Source organism: Macrobrachium nipponense, chromosome 29 (genome assembly GCF_015104395.2).
Source record: "Macrobrachium nipponense isolate FS-2020 chromosome 29, ASM1510439v2, whole genome shotgun sequence".
Lineage (NCBI taxonomy): Eukaryota > Metazoa > Arthropoda > Malacostraca > Decapoda > Palaemonidae > Macrobrachium > Macrobrachium nipponense.
Window position 1 is genome coordinate 5848963 of NC_061092.1, and position 20061 is coordinate 5869023.

General features: G+C 36.6%; 1 protein-coding gene across 1 annotated transcript in view; it reads left to right on the plus strand.

The window, feature by feature from the left end:
• Nucleotides 1-18934, plus strand: part of LOC135206066 (uncharacterized) — a 19840-nt gene extending 906 nt beyond the window's left edge. The window contains 13 exon segments of the mRNA XM_064237262.1: nucleotides 1-379; nucleotides 4982-5149; nucleotides 6647-6787; nucleotides 7348-7470; nucleotides 7907-8005; nucleotides 8528-8718; nucleotides 9481-9614; nucleotides 10302-10378; nucleotides 11756-11906; nucleotides 13224-13404; nucleotides 14584-14677; nucleotides 17708-17795; nucleotides 17798-18934. The exon segment at nucleotides 1-379 is cut by the window's left edge and continues 906 nt beyond it. Coding sequence (XP_064093332.1) covers nucleotides 281-379; nucleotides 4982-5149; nucleotides 6647-6787; nucleotides 7348-7470; nucleotides 7907-8005; nucleotides 8528-8718; nucleotides 9481-9614; nucleotides 10302-10378; nucleotides 11756-11906; nucleotides 13224-13404; nucleotides 14584-14677; nucleotides 17708-17795; nucleotides 17798-18663 — 2412 coding nt within the window. The 5' untranslated portion in view covers nucleotides 1-280 and the 3' untranslated portion in view covers nucleotides 18664-18934.
• Nucleotides 18935-20061: the final 1127 nt, after the last annotated feature.

Genomic DNA, 20061 nt, shown 5'->3' on the forward strand with positions numbered 1-20061 from the left:
TCATTTTACTTATATTTTTGAGATCGCGATACGTGAAAAGTGATACTAAAACTAACTCACATACTGACATCTATTAAAGTTTTGCTGTCGTATATCTTACTAGAAGAAGATTAAGAAGGAAAAGTGATTAACGAATACACACAAAAGCTATTAAAGTTTTGCCGTCGTATATCTTACTGGAAGAAGATTAAGAAGGAAAAGTTATCTGGAGCGGGGGAAAAGGGTGCCGCTTAGAGGATTGTATTTACTGCCATCATCGCGTCCGCCTCCCGTCTCGAGGATGCATTCGAGGACGAGCCAAAGGGGCAGACGTCACGAGGAGCTCTTCTTGACAGTAGTGATGTTAGCCATGGCTCTTCCGCTCCCGGTGCGTGCCCTGGTGAGTACCGAGTCACTGCTATCCCGAAGTAAACAATGCTCCTTTTGTAAACACACAGGCTGCGTTCATCCGGGGTTGGGGTGGGTAGGGGTGGGTGAGTGGAGTTGGGGGAACGGGAAGGAGAAGGGGGCCGTTATTCGACTTCGGAAATCGTGCCCGTTTTGGTAGAAATGAATTTTTCGATATATATATATATATATATATATATATATATATATATATATATATATATGTGTGTGTGTGTGTGTGTGTGTGTGTGTGTGTGTGTGTGTGTGTTTTCTCAAGAAATACAAAACATTACCACTTTACTTAAATCTGCTCCTGAATTACAAAACGGGTCCAGAGCGTCGATTATATCAAATATACCAGATATTTTACTCTACAGAAGAGACAATAATTCGATTGGCAAGGTTGTCTTACGTGAAAACTTTGCGCTAGAGACCTTTGATAAAAAAAAATATGATTTTGACTGGACAAATCTGATAAGCTGATTTGACTGAACACTCTATAAGGGAGTTAAATTCACTTCTACTTGTTGCATATAATTGACTTTTAAATCAAGCCATGATAATAAGTCTTGTTTTAACTCTCCATAACTATCAAAATATCGAAAATAATATTTGCAACTAACTGGTACTGGGACTGATAACATAGGGTCTAAATTTCCAATTGAACCTGAGACTCAAATTTATCATTTTTAAAAACAAATAATTACACCTTTTGCAATCTCATTGGGTTTTATGGCATCGTGAGTTTTAACTTGGATATTCCACCATGTTTAACAGACAGTACAAGCAATCGGAGTGTGGCGTGTTTTTATTTATTTATTTATTTATTTTTTATTTTTATTTTGGATTGACCTTGTCGTGCCCTTCGTAATTTCCAACTTAACCGTGGGACAGATTCGTGAATGGGAAATAGTTATTAATCATAAAATACAACGCAATTAGTCAACGAGTGGTGAAATTGTGTATACTACATACATACATATATATATATATATATATATATATATATATATATATATATATATATATATATATATGTGTGTGTGTGTGTGTGTGTGTGTGTGTGTGTCTGTGTGTCTGTGTGTGCGCGCATGAGTGCACATGTATGAACAAACTTTGTCATCATTCATATGTCTCAATTTCTTTAACTAAAATGGTTCCAGGGTTCAAAATTCCCTTCGTCAATTTCCTAACACCACCAACCCCCCCCCCCATCCCCCCCCCTCTCCCCCCCCCCCTCTCTCTCTCTCTCTCTCTGTTCATAGGACATCCTGTGGCATCGACACGGCAGCCACATAAACAGCCTTTCATATAGTTGAGTCTTCATCTCTGTTATGCAAAATGTGTCAGGCATCCTGCCCCATAAACTCCCTTGTTCACAGCAAAAGTAAAAACCCAAGCTTTCATAACACACACACAATATATATATATATATATCTTATATATATTAGTATATTATATTATATATATATTATATGATATATATTAATATAATATATATATATTATATATATTATATATATAATTAGGAGAGAAATATCTCAATGAATCAAACCTCAATATCATACAATTATGTTTTCATAATATAACTGTTTTATCTCCCCAGCCTCGCCCCCCACCCCTCACAACCCCTCGGGAATGAACGGAAAAGAATAAGTAGAAAATACAACAGAAACGAACACTAGAAAACTGAGAGAGAGAGAGAGAGAGACGAGAGAGAGAGAGAGAGAGAGAGAGAGAGAGAGAATTCTGAAAGTGTTGAGTCCATGTATAACTTTGTTTACTAATACCCAAAACAGAGGCACTCAGTCAAACAACCCAAATGAGATAAGTGGACCATTGCTGCAACATGACCATCAGTCATCTTCGTGTGAGATCTTAAAACATCAAAGGTGTAACGCCACAAAAGTGCATAGACAAATATGCATGTTTTATCTATATATTCATTTATCTAACTATCTATCTATCTATATTATATATATTCGACGTAGAAAAGAGGCGCGAGACGCAGGAGAATCGTACATCTCATAAAGTTGGGAAAAGGACGACGACCTTCAGAGGAAGTTCTTGAGTCTGAGGGGCGTCCTTTGAAGGATCCTGCGATTTGAAGTGGGCGTACCAGGAAAAAGTCAAGAATCCGCGCGCGTCTTCGGTTCTGTTTCTGCGTTGTTGAAACTGGGGCTCCGAAAGGACCTTCGGAGATAGGAGCTGCGTCTTGATACTAAGTTCACGATCGCATTCTGTGATACTGCTGTTTGGTGATGCAATCATCATGACATTGTCATCATCACTATCATTTTCGTCATCATACTTATAATAATTTTCATTAAATATTTACATGTCTCTCTCTCTCTCTCTCTTCTCTCTCTCTCTCTCTCCCCACACACACACACACACACACACACACACACACACATATATATATATATATATATATATATATATATATATATATATATATATATATATATATATATACTACATATATATATATATATATACTATATATATATATATATATATATATATATATATATATATATATATATAGACTAATCTCATATATATTACTTAAACGATACAAAATGGCACAGTTAAATTCATACTTGCCAGATCTAAAACTCTTATATGATCCGAAGCTGCGACAAAGGACGTGTTTGCCGTCATACATTAGTTTGAATGGAAGAAAAAAAACACTCTAAATAAGGAAGTTCTATCACGATAGGTTCTTACCTTATAAGTCTGGTTAAAGGAAACCAGACGGGTAAATATGAGATCAAACAAAAATGGCAATATCTAAAATTGCACAAACTCTAAGGGATTTCGACGCCAGATTATAGATACGTGCCCAATAAAGAGTGCAGACGAGATGGAGATGAAAAATGCAATATGTAGGATGAAAACAGAAGTGGTACTACTACTACTACTACTACTACTACTACTACTACTAATAATAATAATAATAGTAGTAGTAGTAGTAGTAGTAGTAGTAGTAGCTGTTCTAAAATAAGCATGGACATGAACGTTCCCGTACTATACCCTTCTCAAACTGAATTTCAGACGCTCACTGTTTAGTCTAAGCAAAGGCTAGGGTATAGTATATGGGTTTATAAATAGGGCTTCCGCGCAACACCTCACTAAGTTTTCTCAGGCGAAGCGTAAACACGGGTCTTTCCAAATAAGGCAATCTCGTTCACCGCGATTGCGTAATTTTCTTTATATTTATTTATATATATATATATATATATATATATATATATATATATATATATTCCACTTTTACACCTTTTCGAATTCAGTGAGGCCACATTTTCATGAATAAACGGCACATCTATCTAATTACGACTGATAAATACCACTCGTCTCACGGTCATACCACCCGTCTCAGTACGACCAGTCATGGACCACTTTAATTTCTTACCCACATTGTAAGTCGTATCTGAACCACGACGCTGAATCTTCATCAAAGTTTTTTTTTTTTCTTCTTCTTCTTTTTAATACGACTAACCCAACGCCACTTGTCGTCCAATCTTCAACGCCACCTTTAATTTACGACGTTGATATATTCCTTAAACTAAGCATAATGCCAGGAAAGACCAACTCTGTAACTCGATCTCCTGAAAACCAGAGAGTGATGGATGCCAGATGCTCCAAACAGGTCGTGTCACGAACCATTTACAAGGATTTAATCTCACCGGACGACGGGATAATTCGTGTTCCTCCTCGGAAGGATGGCTCCAAGGGCGACAGGAGGTCGAGGTTGATAGTTATTGGTCTTGAAGGATGTGTGTCTTTTGGGGAGAAGAAGAAGAGGAGGAAGAAGAAGAAGAAGATAAAGAAGACTACGGTAATTCGTGAGAAAAGGAGGGAAGTCTAATAAAGAAAAGGAGAGAAGGAGATAATGAGAATTGGGAGAGACAGTTATTGGCCTATGGAAACGATCAGAAAAATCATAATCTCAAATAGAATGAAAGGCAAAATAAATCTTAACTTCTTTCAGCTTTGGGCACAATAAAAAAAAGATCAATTAAACTCAAATAGAATAAAAGGCGAAAAAAACTTAATTTCTTTCACCTACAGAAACAATAAAAAAAGACATCAATTATACTCAAATAGACAAATAGAATTAAAAGCAAAAAATAAATAAATAAATAAATAAAATAAAACTTCTTTCAGCTTTGGGCACAATAAAAAAAAACAATCAATTAAACTCAAATAGAATGAAAGGCAACAAAAAATGACTTTCAGCTATGGACACAATAAAAAAAAAACACCAAATAAACTTTAAAAAAAACACTAAACTTCCCTCGGCTATGGACACATAGAAGACATCAATTAAACTCAAATAAAATGAAAGGCAGAAAAAACTTCTTTCGCCCATGGAAACAAGTAAAAAAAATCATAAACTCAAATAATGATAGGCATAAAAATATTAACTTCTTTCGCCTATGGAAACAATAAAAAGACATCAATTAACTTCAATTGGAATGAAAGGACAAAAAACTTCTTTCGCCTATAAAAACAGTAAAAAGACGTCAATTAATCATAAAACGGGATAAGAGTTTTAAAAAACGTACCTTCTTTCGCATTCCAGGACATCTTGGGCACGGTCCTGGGCGAGACCGCCGAAGAGCCCACGCCTACAAACCTGGGGAACTTCCTGGAAGTCCAGCAGACGCTCAATCAGCTGATGCAGAGGTTCGCCACGCTGGAAGTCAGCATCGAATCCAGGCTCACTCGACTAGCTGACGCTTCTGCCAAAGTGGGTGAACGACAATTTTTTTTTATTGTATATAATCTTCTTTTTATTCATGAAATTTAAGACATTAGATTTAGTATTTTTTTTGTTATCTAAATTTTTTTGTGACATATAAGATATTAGGTATAGTATTTTTTTAATCTAATTTTTTTAAATTTAAGAAATTAGGTTTAGTATTTAGTATTGAAAGGTATAAATGAGAACGAGGCACAGGACAGAAATCGATGGAGACGACTCATTCACAATGGCGACCCCATATAAAAATGGGTTTAAGCTAGGAAGAAGAAGAAGGTTTAGTATTTTTTTATCTAAGCTATTTTTTCTTTGACATGTAAGATATTAGAGTTAGGATTTTTTTTTATTGTAATCTATTTTTTTTTTTGGGGGGGGGGGTTTTTTTTTTTGGGGGGGGGGGGGGGGTGGGAAAATTTAAGAACGATTAGAATTTAGTACTTTTTTGTTTAGCCTAAATTTTTTTTTGGCGACCATAAAAGATAATTTTAGGTTAAGAGTATTTTTTTGATCTAATTTTTTTATTTAAGAAATTAGTTTTAGTATTTTTTTTTATCTAAGCTAGTTCTTCTGTGACATGTAAGATATTAGATTTAGGATTTTTTTATTATCTAAATTTTTTTTGTGACATATAAGATATTAGGTTTAGTATTCTTTTTAATCTAATTCTTTTTTAATTTAAGAAATTAGGTTTAGTATTTTTTTATCTACATTTTTTTAAAAATTAGGTTGTATTTGTTTATCTAATTTTTTTTCTGTGACATTTAAGATATTAGGTTTAATATTTTTTTATTTAAGCTATTTCTTCTGTGACATTCAAGATATTAGGCTTAGTATTTTTTTTCTATCTAAATTTTTTTTCTGTGACATTTAAGATATTAGGTTTAGTATTATTTTATCTCAATTTTGTGTGTGAAATTTAAGATATTAGGTTTGGTATTTTTTTTTATCTAATTTTTGTTTCTACGACATCTAAGAAATTAGATTTAGTGTTTTCTTTCTAATTTTTTTTTTTGAAATTTCAGATATTAGATTTAGTTTTTTCTAATTTCTTTTTTGTGGAAATTCAAGCTATTAGATTTAGTTTTTTTCTAAATCTTTATTTTGTGAAATTCAAGTTATTAGATTTAGTACTTTTTATCTAAATTATATTCTGTAAATTTAAGATATTAGGTTAAATATTTTTTTCCTAAATTGCTATTTTTTTATTTTGTGAAATTTAAGATATTAGGTTTAATATTTTAATTTAAATTGTTATTTTTATTTTCTGTCGAATATAACAAGTTCTCCTCAACAGAATGCTCTTTTGGAAGCTCTGTTGATATGTCTTAATCCAAATTAGGTTTTTATTTAATGGGCTGCAATTCTATAAGTGCTGTCAAAGTATCTGAACCTCATAATATGTCAAGTGTCTTTATTCTACAGGATGCACTTCTATAAGGGCTGTCGAAGTGCTGTCATATTATATCAAGTGTGTTTATTCTACAGGATGCACTCCTGGAAGTGCTGTCGAAGCGTCTGGGGAAAGTCGATGCTTTGGTGGAGAAGGTCGAAGCTCTTGACGCCCGTCTTACTGAGGAGACGTCCCTCCTGAAGGCTACTCTCAGGGACACAAACAGAGACCTGCAGGTAAGGTCCTATTCATATGAGAGGGGTAGTTCCAGTAAACGTAACTACTAATGTCGTCTTATCTGTGTCAAGCAAATAGATGGTTGTACACACATGTCTCCCAAGGGATTTTGGGCAATTACAACCTCAATAGTACTACCCTACAACAATTTACTTTATACCTTTGTACTTCTCTTCTTTCTTGTTTTTCCTGTTATCTTTTTTTAAGTCTATGGCCCCTGTGGGTTTGTTCTATATGAATAAGGTTTATCTTCTGAATGATATAATAAAATAATAATAATAAAATGTGAACATAGGTACACATAATATAAATTAAGATAAAAGTATTATAAAACTTGAACCTTCTAGTCAATTTCAAAGAAATAAAATAAAAAACCCTAGAATTCGAGTGAATTAATCTCGTAAAAAAGGGAAAAATACATAAAATGTTAGGAAGCAACCAATTTACCAGGAGAACAAGGATGGATACAGGTATCCATTACAATAAATGACGAAATACCCCTAGATTAAAGAACACCCCATACGATTAAAATCTTGAACGATTTTCTAATCTATCCTAGAATGTCGCTGGTCACCTACAAAGACTGGACAGCGAGGTCAAAGAGGAGGATATTTCCAGGCACGAAATCAGGTCAAATTGGCACGGTCGGGCGCCAACAGATGCTGAACTTCTGAACACTATGGTAGCTAGGTTGATCTGTCTGTGTTCTATTTTTATCCTGATTTAAATGACTCTATATGAAAATGTTATAAAATTGTGTAAAAACCGAGATGCTGAACTTCTCAACACTATGGTATGACCGGATTTTTTTCCCAACTTCTCCAGTCATAGGAGACTAAGGTAATCTGTCAATTTTTTTGTATTTGAATGTTGATTAAAATGCATAGAAACAGGGATGCTGATCTTCTATATATATATATATATATATATATATATATATATATATATATATATATATACTATGGTAAGACATGGTTTGAATTCCAACTTATCCAGTCACAAGAGACTAGGCTGTATAACAAACCTTCTGGTTTTATATTGACCAAAACCAATTAACTTAAAACTGTTTAACAAGTGATGCCTCTGCACTCCTCAATTCTTTGGGATATACTCCTCAGGTGACGAGACGGTTCGGAGAGCTGGAACGATCGGTGCCTCGTATGGTCAGTGAAATTTTGGCGACTTTTCAAGGGACGCTTTCTAAGCACATTACGAAGGTAAGGGGTTCCTCAAGGAACGAATCCTAAAGTAAAAAAAAAAAAAAATTTAGTTCAATTCTTTTTTTTTTAGTTCTGTGGTTTAGGTGGTCTTAGGGACAAATTATTATTAAGGTTACAATCTTACTTGAGTCTTTCAGTTACAGCCTCTTGCAAGAACCATGTGAGTAATTTGGCTAAAACTGTTTTCATGTTCCACGTGAGACTTGGTTGAAACAGATTCTAGGACCCACATAAATCTCTCAGTTTTTAGATCACAATTATTTTAGCAAAATCTTGATTATACATAACATAACCAAAGATACTTGCTGACGTAAAGGGTAAGAAATGATGCAGAAAAATCGGTTTCAAAAGCTACCTGTGATGAACCTCTACAAAGTACAGTTTCACATTGTTTTTAAGGCGACTGAACGGAATCACAAAAACTGAATATCATCCCTTCATTACGACGAGTCTTTTAATCTAAATAAATCGATATCCTCAGAAGAACGATTCTCATAACATAGATTCTGCCATTACCAGAATTTGGACGAGATACGCCACGAGTACCAGTTGGGGAAGGAGGAACTGGAAGTCCTTAATAACCGCACCTTCAGGAAGGTCTCCGAGGTGGAAGGAGGGATGCAGGTCGTCTCCAAGAAGGTCTACGACGCTTTCCAAGACATAAACGGCAGCGTGCAAACGGCTCGCGATGACATCGTATATGAAATCAGGTGAGTCCTCATAACTATGAAGGTCAGTAGCCAATTGTGACTAAATATAATAATAATAGAGAGAGAGAGAGAGAGAGAGAGAGAGAGAGAGAGAGAGAGATAAACCATATCTTATTATGTGAAATGAAAGTAAAAGAGAGAGGGAACTTGATAGACTACGTTCCAGAAGGAGTTATTATGTAAGAGAACACTATATATAAGAGAGAGAGAGAGAGAGAGAGAGAGAGAGAGAGAGAGAGAGAGAGATGAGAAATATATTATGTTAAACTGAAAGAGAGAAGAGAGAGAGCAGCTGATGCCTGAGCACTATGAGAGAGAGAGAGAGAGAGAGAGAGAGAGAGAGAGAGAGAGAGAGAGAGAGAGATAAACCATATCTTATTATGTATGCTGAAAGTGAAAGAGAGAGGGAACTTGATAGGCTACGTTCCAGAAGGAGAGTGATATGGAAGACAGAGCACTATATGAGAGAGAGAGAGAGAGAGAGAGAGAGAGAGAGAGAGAGAGAGAGAGAGAGAGAGAGAGATAAGAAATATATTATGTTAAACTGAAAGAGAGAAGAGAGAGAGGAGCTGATGCCTGAGAGAGAGAGAGAGAGAGAGAGAGAGAGAGAGAGAGAGAGAGAGAGAGATAAAATATATTATGTGAAATGAAAGTGAGAGAGGTAACTTGGTAAGCTACGTTCCAGAAGGAAAGCAATATGCAAGACAGAGCACAGAGCACTATATGAGAGAGAGAGAGAGACTGACCTTTGAAATCTTGCAGAAAGTCGACGACGTCGTCCTTGGGCGAACTACGGCCTGTCCTCCAGCAGGTGAACCAAAGCGTGGCCCAGAGCGTAGCCAGAGCAGCTGAAGGTCTCAATATCACCTTGATGGAGGAGGCTGCGAGAAGGAGGGGTAAGCGTTGTGTTACTTTATTTTAAGTAATGTATTTTTACTTAGAAAAAAATCCCAGTTGTTTGTAAAACTTAGTTGATTTCGTAGGTACCTGGCAGTATTCCTTCAGGCTTTGATTTCAACTCTATCGAGACAAAAATAAAATTTTCGCTCAGCATAGAGAGAGAAAGCGAGAGACATCTGTAGTCTAAGCGGAAAGTACTTAATGTGGAAGCTTTCTCTACTTCAATTTTATTGTCCTTTCTAAGCTTTGTCTGTTGTTTTTGTTGCATTCACAGGATGTGAAAGCTGGCTGTAATAGATTCACATCAACAGTGCATTTGATGTTTAGGCTAGTCCCTTACGACGCTCCTGATTGGCTGTTGATAAGCCAATCACAGGGCTGGAAACTCTCAGTCTCTCTCGAGAGTTCACACGGGCAGGATGTATGTTCCACCTCTCCTGAGGGATACGTCTTTCAAAAGTATACCTCAGGAGAGGTGGAACATACATCCTACCTATGTGAACTCTCTCGAGAGACAGAGTTTCCAGCCCTGTGATTGGCTTATCAACAGCCAATCAGGAGCGTCGTAAGGGACTGGCCTAGACATCAAATGCACGGTTGGTGTGAATCTACTCTACTTGAACTCACGAGACAGCAGAATTCTAATAGTAGTGATATATATATTTATTTTATTTCTCCGCCAGGTACGGAAGACTCAATGAGGTCAGATTACATACCCCTTCAGTGCCCAGATCCGACAACTGTCGCAGCCCTGCAGGAGGTATGTGGCAATTCCTTAAGGTTCACAGGGAATTCCTTGAGGTTCACAGGGAATTCCTTAAGGTTCACAGGGAATTCCTTGAGGTTCACAGGGAATTCCTTAAGGTTCACAGGGAATTCCTTGAGGTTCACAGGGAATTCCTTAAGGTTCACAGGGAATTCCTTGAGGTTCACAGGGGAAATTCCTTAAGGTTCACAGGGAATTCCTTAAGGTTCACAGGGAATTCCTTGAGGTTTTCCCACGGGAAGAATTCCAAGGTTGTCACAGGCAATTCCTTAAAAGTTCAAACCAGGGCAATTCCTTAAAGGTGTCACAGGAAATTCCTTAAGGTTCACAGGGAATTCCTTAAGGTTCACAGGGAATCCTGAGGTTCAACGGGGAAATCCTCTAAAACGTTCACAGGGGAATTCCTTTGAAGGTTCACAGGACAAATCCTAAGGGTTCACAGGGAAAATTCCTTGAGGTTCCACAGGGGAATTCCTTAAGGTCACAGGGAATTCCATTGAGGGTTTAACAGGGGAATTACCTTTAAGGTCACAGGGAATTCCTGAGAGGGGTTGTTCACAGGGAATTCCTTAAGGTTTTCACAGGGCATCCTTAAGGTCACAGGGGAATCCTTAGGTTCACAGGCAAATTCCTTAACAGTTCACAGGAATTCCTTACGGTTCAACCAAAGGGCATTCCTTAGGGGTTCACAGGGAATTCCTTAAGGTTTACAGGGAATTCCTTAGGTTCGGACACGAAGGGCAATTGGGAGGGTTCCTTAGGTTTTAATTCCTTAGAATTTGGTGTTTCATACTCAGTCTATCGTATCATTTTATAAGGCCTACAAACTTACAGCAGCTGAGTAATCTTTGCTACTGAGGGATAACAGACGTTTATGCAACCTCTAAATGTTGGATATTACAGTCATTTACCTGGATTAAACGAAATATAAGGTCGATTACGTTCATAGCTTATAACCCTAAATGACGAGATCCTTTTAATTCAAAGGTCATAACACCGATTCAAATAATTTAAACCGAAAATCAATAACACTAATTCACAAGATCAGTAACGTTAATAATTTGTGACACTAATTCACAACATTATTAGTGTTAATAATTTATGACAATAATTCATAAAATCATTAACGTTAATAATTTATGACAATAATTAACAAGATTATCAACTTTAATAATATATGATACTTATCAAAGGACCATTAACGTTAACAATTTATAACACTAATCACCAGATCATTAACGTTAATTTACAACATCCTCAACGTTGTTGGCTACCAAAACTAATTAACGAAATCCTACTGCTTGCATAAATATGTAACTTCACGTTCATTTGCCACTTCACGCAACTAAACCCTTCGAAATCTCCCGGCAGGTGAAGCATCTCCTTCAGTCTATGCTGAAGAAGAGCGAGGACTTGCGCCGTGGGCTGACTAAGCAAACGAGCGAGGGCGTCGACCTCCTGAAGTTGCTGCACCAGAGATTCTCCGTTCTCCTGAGGCGTATGAACACTGAACCTGACCATGGTAATTACTGTAAAGGGCCTAGCGGTTTCATTGATTTGATTGGATTTCACAGATTTTAGACATACTGCCAAGCACTGGGGCCACTAAGGCCATTCAGCGCTGAAATGGATATTGACAGTGAAAAGGTTTGAAAGGTGTAACAGGAGGAAATCCTCAAAGCAGTTGCTCTATGAATCAACTGTTAGGAGAGGGCGGAAAGTAAGATGGAAGAAAGCGAATATGAACGGCGGTAATCTAGAAGGAATGAAAGTAGTTGCAGCTGGGGGCCGAAGGGACGCTACAAAGAACCTTAAGTAATGCCTACATTGCACCGCATGAGGCGCATTGACGGCACTACCCCCAAAGCCCCCCCCCCCAACCCCCCCCCCCCCCCCCCCGCGCCCCCCCAACTTCCATTACGGCCTAGCGGGATTATGAGACTATGCAGATCATACCGGTTGTCTGTTATGCAAATTTTAAACTCGTTATTCTGGGAATTTGTAAACTGAACATTCTGAGAATGAGCACAGTGGCTAAGTGTCTACGATGCATACGGTGCACAAGAATGAGCATCTAAATTATCGTAACAATGAAGAGTGAGCACCTGGGCTTATGTGCCTACAACTCTTATAGCACGTTGATTTTCTCAGAATGTTTATCTGGATCTCCATGTCAATAATGCATTCTGTATAGACTATAATCTCATGAGACTAGCCACCTCGAACTAAAGATCTGCTACGCACAGTGTAGATATTATAAGTTTTGCATACCGCAAGATATCATCCACATTCCTTGTTAATTCAAGACTGCTTTTCATCTAGTATCTTTTTAGTAATTCTCGGACCTCTTATTCTTTTTCTCATATTAACCTGAAATCTTAAAGTAAACTATTCTGTTCACACAAACCACACAAAGCAAATACGTGTAAGCGTACGAAGTAGTTAGCTAAAACAAACAATTATTGACAAAAGATACATTCATTTTACACCCTATCTTGCGGTGGATCCACGCTGCAGTGAAACGTGTAATAAAGCACACGTTGGCACCTTATCCCAAACACACCACAAAAAGGTTGAATACATGTCGACATCTTATCAGGAATCCTAATCAGTACTTCGTAAGTTATCCGTAATCCTAACTAATACTTCTTATGATCATCCAGTATTTCTTAACCATTTCTTCATGTGATTATCAAGTATTTGCTAAAGACTCATTTTACAATTGTTTTTCATGTTTGTGATGTTTATAAAGTACGTTATCAACATAGTGAGGACGCACCTATAGAGAAGCAGAAGTCAACACTCACCTTGATGGAACTTGATGAAACCGCTCTTTCAGGTCAACAGCTCGTAGCAGAGATGCAGGACTTGGGGTCTCTGGTGGAATCCTCTTACACTGCCGTTCTGGTCGCCCAGAACGCCTTCATCGACTCCTGCAAGAGGATCCAAGCCGAGGAGCCGACTTTGGAGCACAAGATCGCCGAAATTCTGGATAAGCTCGTCACTGATATTAACCTTGGGTCAGTCAAAAGGCTGCTCTGGTGTGCGTTAGAAATAGATTCATATAGTACTTGCGTAAATATATTATATATATATAATATATAATATATATATATACCTATATATATATATTACCTATACTATACATACATATATAAATCATATATATATATATATATATATATAATATATATATATATATATATATGTTATATATATATATTATTAACGCATATACTGCTTCTAGTTAGAGTTACAAGAGTTTTCGGAAACTGCATTTTCGTATTATTAATAATTAGATATATATCTAGTATATATATTATATAGATATATTATATATATATACATATCATATATATATATATATAGATTATATATATATAGATATATTATATAGATATATATATATATATAATACAATATATATATATATATATATATATATATATATATATAGAAAAAAATTAAATATTATATATGGGTATATATATGTATATATATAATAACATTACAGAGATAATCAAAATAAAATAGATTGCCTCACTGCAAAATACGAAAAATGCAGTTTCCGAAAACTCTAATTAGCAGCAGTTATATATAAAACTACAAGGTGAAAGTATAAAGTTAGTATAAACCACATCCAGAAATAAGGCAACATATTCAAAACGAAAGGACATAATGATGTCACTTTTCTTTTACAGAGTGGCTTCAAAGTGTTAATTAGATGCTTCTTGGGAGACAAAATAAAGAAACCAATTTAAGAAGAAAAAACTAATATTCAATGCATGACTTACTTTACTCAATAAATTATAAACAATGGCCATAATTATTAGTTCTTAAGATTATCATAACAATAATTACTGGTATGACTAGGGATATCAAAATTACAAGTGAATAATTCATTTTCAATTTGTATGCTGAGCAGATATTTAATGGATACTACCAAAGTCCATCTGTTTATAAACGTGGTACAGTTCTAGATGAAACTTAAAAAGGAAGATTTTGCATATCAATTTTCTCCATTCTTCCAAGTGGTAAAATATTTCACCGTATCAAAAAACTATAAATATTATTCCCAGGAATATTCCTTCGTGTTCTTAGTTTCTCAGAGTGGTACTTATCAAAATTATTCCTTCGCCTTGTCAGTTCAAGAAGTGGCATTGTACTATTCAGTTATCTACATTTCGAGTTGCTTTCAGGCACAAATTCAACCGCATGCAACTCAACGAACTCAAGAGACTGGTGGAACACCTCGCTGATACTAACGGAACTGCGAGTGGAACTGATTCACAGGTATGGTGGCCTTTCTCTCTTTTATTTCCATCTTTCAATTATTCCTTTTCTTTGAATATCATAAAAGCCGCGCTTTTTTTAATATCATAAAAACCGCGTTCCTGAATATCATAAAAACCGCGTTTTTCTGAATATTATTGATTATCATAAAAACCACGTTTCTTTGAATGTCATGAAAACCACGTTTCTTTCAATATCATAAAAACCGCGTTTCTCTGAATATCATAAAAACCGCGTTTCTTTCAATATCATAAAAACCGTGTTTCTTTCAATATCATGAATACCGTGTTTCTCTGAAAATCATAAAAACCGCGTTTCTCTGAAAATCATAAAAACCGCGTTTCTCTGAATATCATAAAAACCGCGTTTCTCAGAAAATCATAAAAACCGCGTTTCTTTGAATATCATAAATACCGCGTTTCTTTGAATATCGTAAAAACCGCGTTTTTCTGAATATCATAAAAACCCCTGTTTCTTTGAATATCATAAAAACCGCGTTTCTCTGAAAATCATAAAAACCGCGTTTCTCTGAATATCTAAAAAAAACCGCGGTTTACTCAGAAAATCATAAAAAAAAACCGGTTCTTTGAATATCATAAAGTACCGCCGTTTTTTTCTTTCTTTTGAATAATCGTTTAAAACCGCGTTTGCTCTGGGAAAAATCATAAAAAAACCGCTGTTTTCTTTAAATATCATAAAACCCGCGTTCCTTTGTAAATATCATAAAAGCAGCGTTCTTTGAATATCATAATAAAACCCGGTTTTCTACTGGAAAATCTCATAAAACAACCGTCGTTATCTTCTGATATCATTATTAAAAAACCGCGTTTCTGAATCATAAAAAGCAAAAACGTTTCTTTGAAAATCAATAAAAACCCGCGTCTCTGATCATAAAACCGCGTTTCTAGAAAATCATAAAACGTTTTCTTTGAAAAATAATATAAAAAAAAGCGTTTCTTTGAAAAAATAAATATAAAAACCGCGTCTTCTTTGATCATAAAACGCGTTTTCTCTGAATATCATAAAAACCGCGTTTCTCTGAAAATCATAAAAACCGCGTTTCTTTGAATATCATAAATAACGCGTTTCTTTGAATATTGTAAAAACCGCGTTTCTCTGAAAATCATAAAAACCTTGTTTCTTTGAATATCATAAAAACCGCGTTCCTTTGAATATCATAAAAGCAGCGTTCCTTTGAATATCGTAAAAACCGCGATTCTCTGAATATCATAAAAACCGGTTGGAGCTAAACACGCACATGCCAATACAAAGTTAAGCATATCTAGTTTAACAGCTCTCCAAAGGCTGGGCCCGAAGGATTAGATATTTTTACGTGGTTAGGAACCTACTGGTTACTTAGCAATGGGACCTACAGCTTATTGTGGGATCCGAACCACATCGAGAAACGCATTTCTATCACCAGAAATAAATTCCTCTGAATCCGTGTTGTCAGAGTGGGGAATCGAACCCGGACCCTGAGATCGGTATTCGACCACGTAACCGACTCGTCCAACGAGGAACTAATATAAGTACAAAAATAAATCAAAATAAATCAATGTCTACTGTCATTTTTTTCTTCTGCTAGATGCACCAATAAAACGTACCCTCTTGTTATGATTTTGAATCACATAGATCATGATCCCCTGGCCACCATATGAACCATTTGACCACCATTAGCGTTCAATCCAGATAATGAATATAAACCATAGTTAATGATGCTATACGACCAAGTATTGTTATAAGGTATTATCAAAAGATGCTTGAAAATTTGTTATCAATAAACTTCAAGTCAGGATCTAGTTAACAGCGAAATAATTATAAAAAAAAAAATCAGCATTATATAACTTATGAATGGCAATATAACATAGAGATCAGGATCTCTCTCTCTCTCTCTCTCTCTCTCTCTCTCTCTCTCTCTCTCTCTCTCTCTCTCTCTCCTGCGTTTACTATTCTTTTCATTGTCTCAGATACTGATTATATTGAGATACTGATTATATTGCAGGAAGAAAACAAATCTAAAGATATATACTTATATTTTTCTTAAATTAAATTTTTTTCATATAATGGAAACTGCAGAATATAAGAATACTGATAATAATTCTTTCAGATTTAAAGAATTTTCCACACGCCAAGAGATAAATTGCAAACACTTTCGAATTTTTTATTTTTAGCTTGTTGTGACTCAGAGAGGTCAAGTAGTATTATTCTTTTACCCACGTATTGTAATTGTGGAGACGTAACTCACGAAAACATTTCATTTAAAACTTGTTTACTCCTATCTAGTTTCTTGGGGTTGATAATAATTATCTTTGTAACAATTACTTAATGCTACACTGGATTCTTTGCGATTAATGATAAGAACATTTACCAGTTTTCGAGACTTGCAGAGAACTTGCCTAACTCAAGTCAGTTATGTAGAAACAACATTTCTACAAAATATTGCCTATGATTAATGAAATGTTTTTATAAGCAGCTAATAGATACTTAAACCTCTCCGAATGCATTTCAGTTTAACGCATGAATCACAATGAATTTCGATGAAAAAATGGGGAAAAAATGCACAATATTAGAAATTCTTGTAATAGTGTAAAAATACAACGTCAACTTTTACTTTTTATAAGGTAAAAAGGGACGTTTCAACAATGCTTATTTGCTTTCTCGCACTTAAATTTGTTGCTTGAAACAATAAACTTGCATTAATAGGGTACAGGGTTAGGCAGCTTCTGACCAAAATAGGACTATCTCGCGCATGACGTCACGTGGCTGATCTGACTGAGGTTCAGGTAAAAAAAGTCATCAGTCAGTATTAGACCCCACCAGAGTGAAGAACAAGGAAACTACTTTCCAGTACCTGAAGATTAATGGGTGTGGGCAAACAATTCATATAGTGATCCTTAATTTATTTGTTTTCTTGTTTTTTTTTTATGGCCACCTACCAATGACGTCACAAATATGCGCAGTAACGACGGGACAGCCTAACCCTGTATTCTATTCATCCTGCAATAAACTACACAAAGCATTTCCCTTCAGAGTGAAAGCGGCCACGAGGCACAAGAGATCCTGAAGAACTTGCGAGACAGCCACGAACTGCCGTCGGAGACCTCCGGGAAGCTGGGCGAGTACGAGACACTATCCTGAAAATCATCGAGGCTGCCAACCTAACGGCGTCCCGCCTGGAGAACGTCGAGGAGCGGATAGATGGGGTCTCCAGGATCCTGCTGGACATCGACTGGTCGAATGTTCGGCAAAAGGAACCGGCTGACCAGCTCGTGACGGCCGCGAAGGATCTCAAAGGCTACGCTAGGGACCAGATCATTCAATCACTCAACTTGTACCAGGCTCTGCTGACGACTCTGGAACAGATCACGCTTTTGAATCAAAGCCCCCCCGACCCGCAACAAGGTCCCAGCGATGGGGTCTACTGGCCCTCTGACATTGGGTTCAGTTTCCCCATTTACCTCAGCGACGAAGGGCACGCCCCTCCGACTCGTCAGACCCACCTGACACTCCCGAGCGCTTGCACTTCTCCCCTCGTGGATCTCGTGAGAACCCTTCCAGAGTTCCAGCGGAGCGTCCCAGCCACGCCCGGGCCACCCACCAGGAGTTCGAGGGCTGGGAAAAGGAAACACGAGGACGAAGACGACGACTACGATGACGAAGACATACCCGCTTGGTACACAGACCCAGATTTCCTCTCGGGAAACTACGGGACCCCGGATTTAGGGTACCCGGTGTTCCGAGAGGACGAATGGCGCGACATGGGCGACTACGCCAGCGACGATTACCTGTTCATCGAACGCACTTCTTCGACTGCCGAACCGAGCGTCGTGACGACGAGTACTCCCACGCCAACTGTCGCAGAGAGTACTACAGCTTACCCCCATCGCATCTTCCCCGGGGGAGTCGACAGATTTTTCGGGTTCAAGACGACCCCGTCGAAGTCGACGTCGAAAAGAGAAGTTAAGCGGGGTGATCAGTTACCTTGAAGACATTGCTTAATCGTCTGTTTTTGTGTACATAATCAACAGTGTGAAAACAATCTCCAGGTAATTTTTTTTAGTAACGTGATAAGTGTTTTTATTTTCTGCCTTGTCTTTTTTTTTTTTGCAGGTACACTTTACAATAACGTAATTTATAATTACTTGGTACTAAACATGCAAGATGCTGATATACTTCTTTTAGTTTGAATAGCAAGAAATATATGACATTATTAAATCAGTAAAATGTGACTTTAGAATTAAATGCCAAAAATTTTAATGACGGTCTTCATAATACAACCTTGCTCTCTCTTTCCCCTCTTTTTTTATGAAGGGGGGTTAGGGGGGATTTAGGGGAACGGAGCTAAGAAAAAAATGATTAGGTTTCCAGTTGCATTCAACTCTACTATATCAAAAAAGTGAAAAAAAGTTTAGCCAGTGACCACACAGTACAGTCCTTTTTCCATTAATACCAGATAAAAAAAAATAAAAAATTCAACTACAGAGAATTCATTTTCAACTTATTAGCGACACCAATAATGGTTATCATAATGGGTATCATAAAGGTTACTATGATATTCTATGACATTCGGATGATATTCTAATCCTTTTTAATTCCAAAGACGTGAAAGCACGTCATGGCTCTTCCAGACCTCAAGAGGGAAGAGGGGCCTACACTAAAACCTGGAAACTCCTACATGTTCCACAGAGAGAGAGAGAGAGAGAGAGAGAGAGAGAGAGAGAGAGAGAGAGATCCTGATCTCTATGTTATATTGCAGCGTTACTTAATCTTTTATTTCATTTTACTTTCTACTGGAAAAATTTTCTCAGATCCATAATTCCTAGTTCTTTCTTTACTCATATGAAACTACTTCAACGTTTTGTCTTGTATATTAGGAGCACTGGGTCTCCAGCCTTGCAGAGGGGTCCTTTTTTCTGGGGTTTTCCAGAAGGTGTATAACCCTCTTTGCTTTGCTGAAGGAGCCCAGGGAATCAGGTTTGTCTGAGGGACACTCCATAGCTTCCCACAGACTACCTAGATTCAGCCAGTCTTGTGCTGGCACGGGCTCTTGCCTTTCAGCTAAGGGAACCTCAAAAATTGGGAAAGTGTTAATGTACTTTGTCTTGAAATTTGAAGTAGAAATATCATTAAAAATGATTATGTTAATTACAGAGGAATTCGTGGCAAAGATGATATTGTTATTTTCATTTCAAATGACTATTATCGACAAAAAACATATACAGAATATAGTAATGGTATCAAGTCGGAATTGCAAGTTAACCTTGCTTAGTTATAAAGAAAGAAATATTATTATTATTATTTTTTTTCGACTGGGTGGTATTTTAAGTGTGGGGTTCCGGGTTACATCTTGCCTCCTTAGGAGTCCATCTCTCTTCTTACTATGT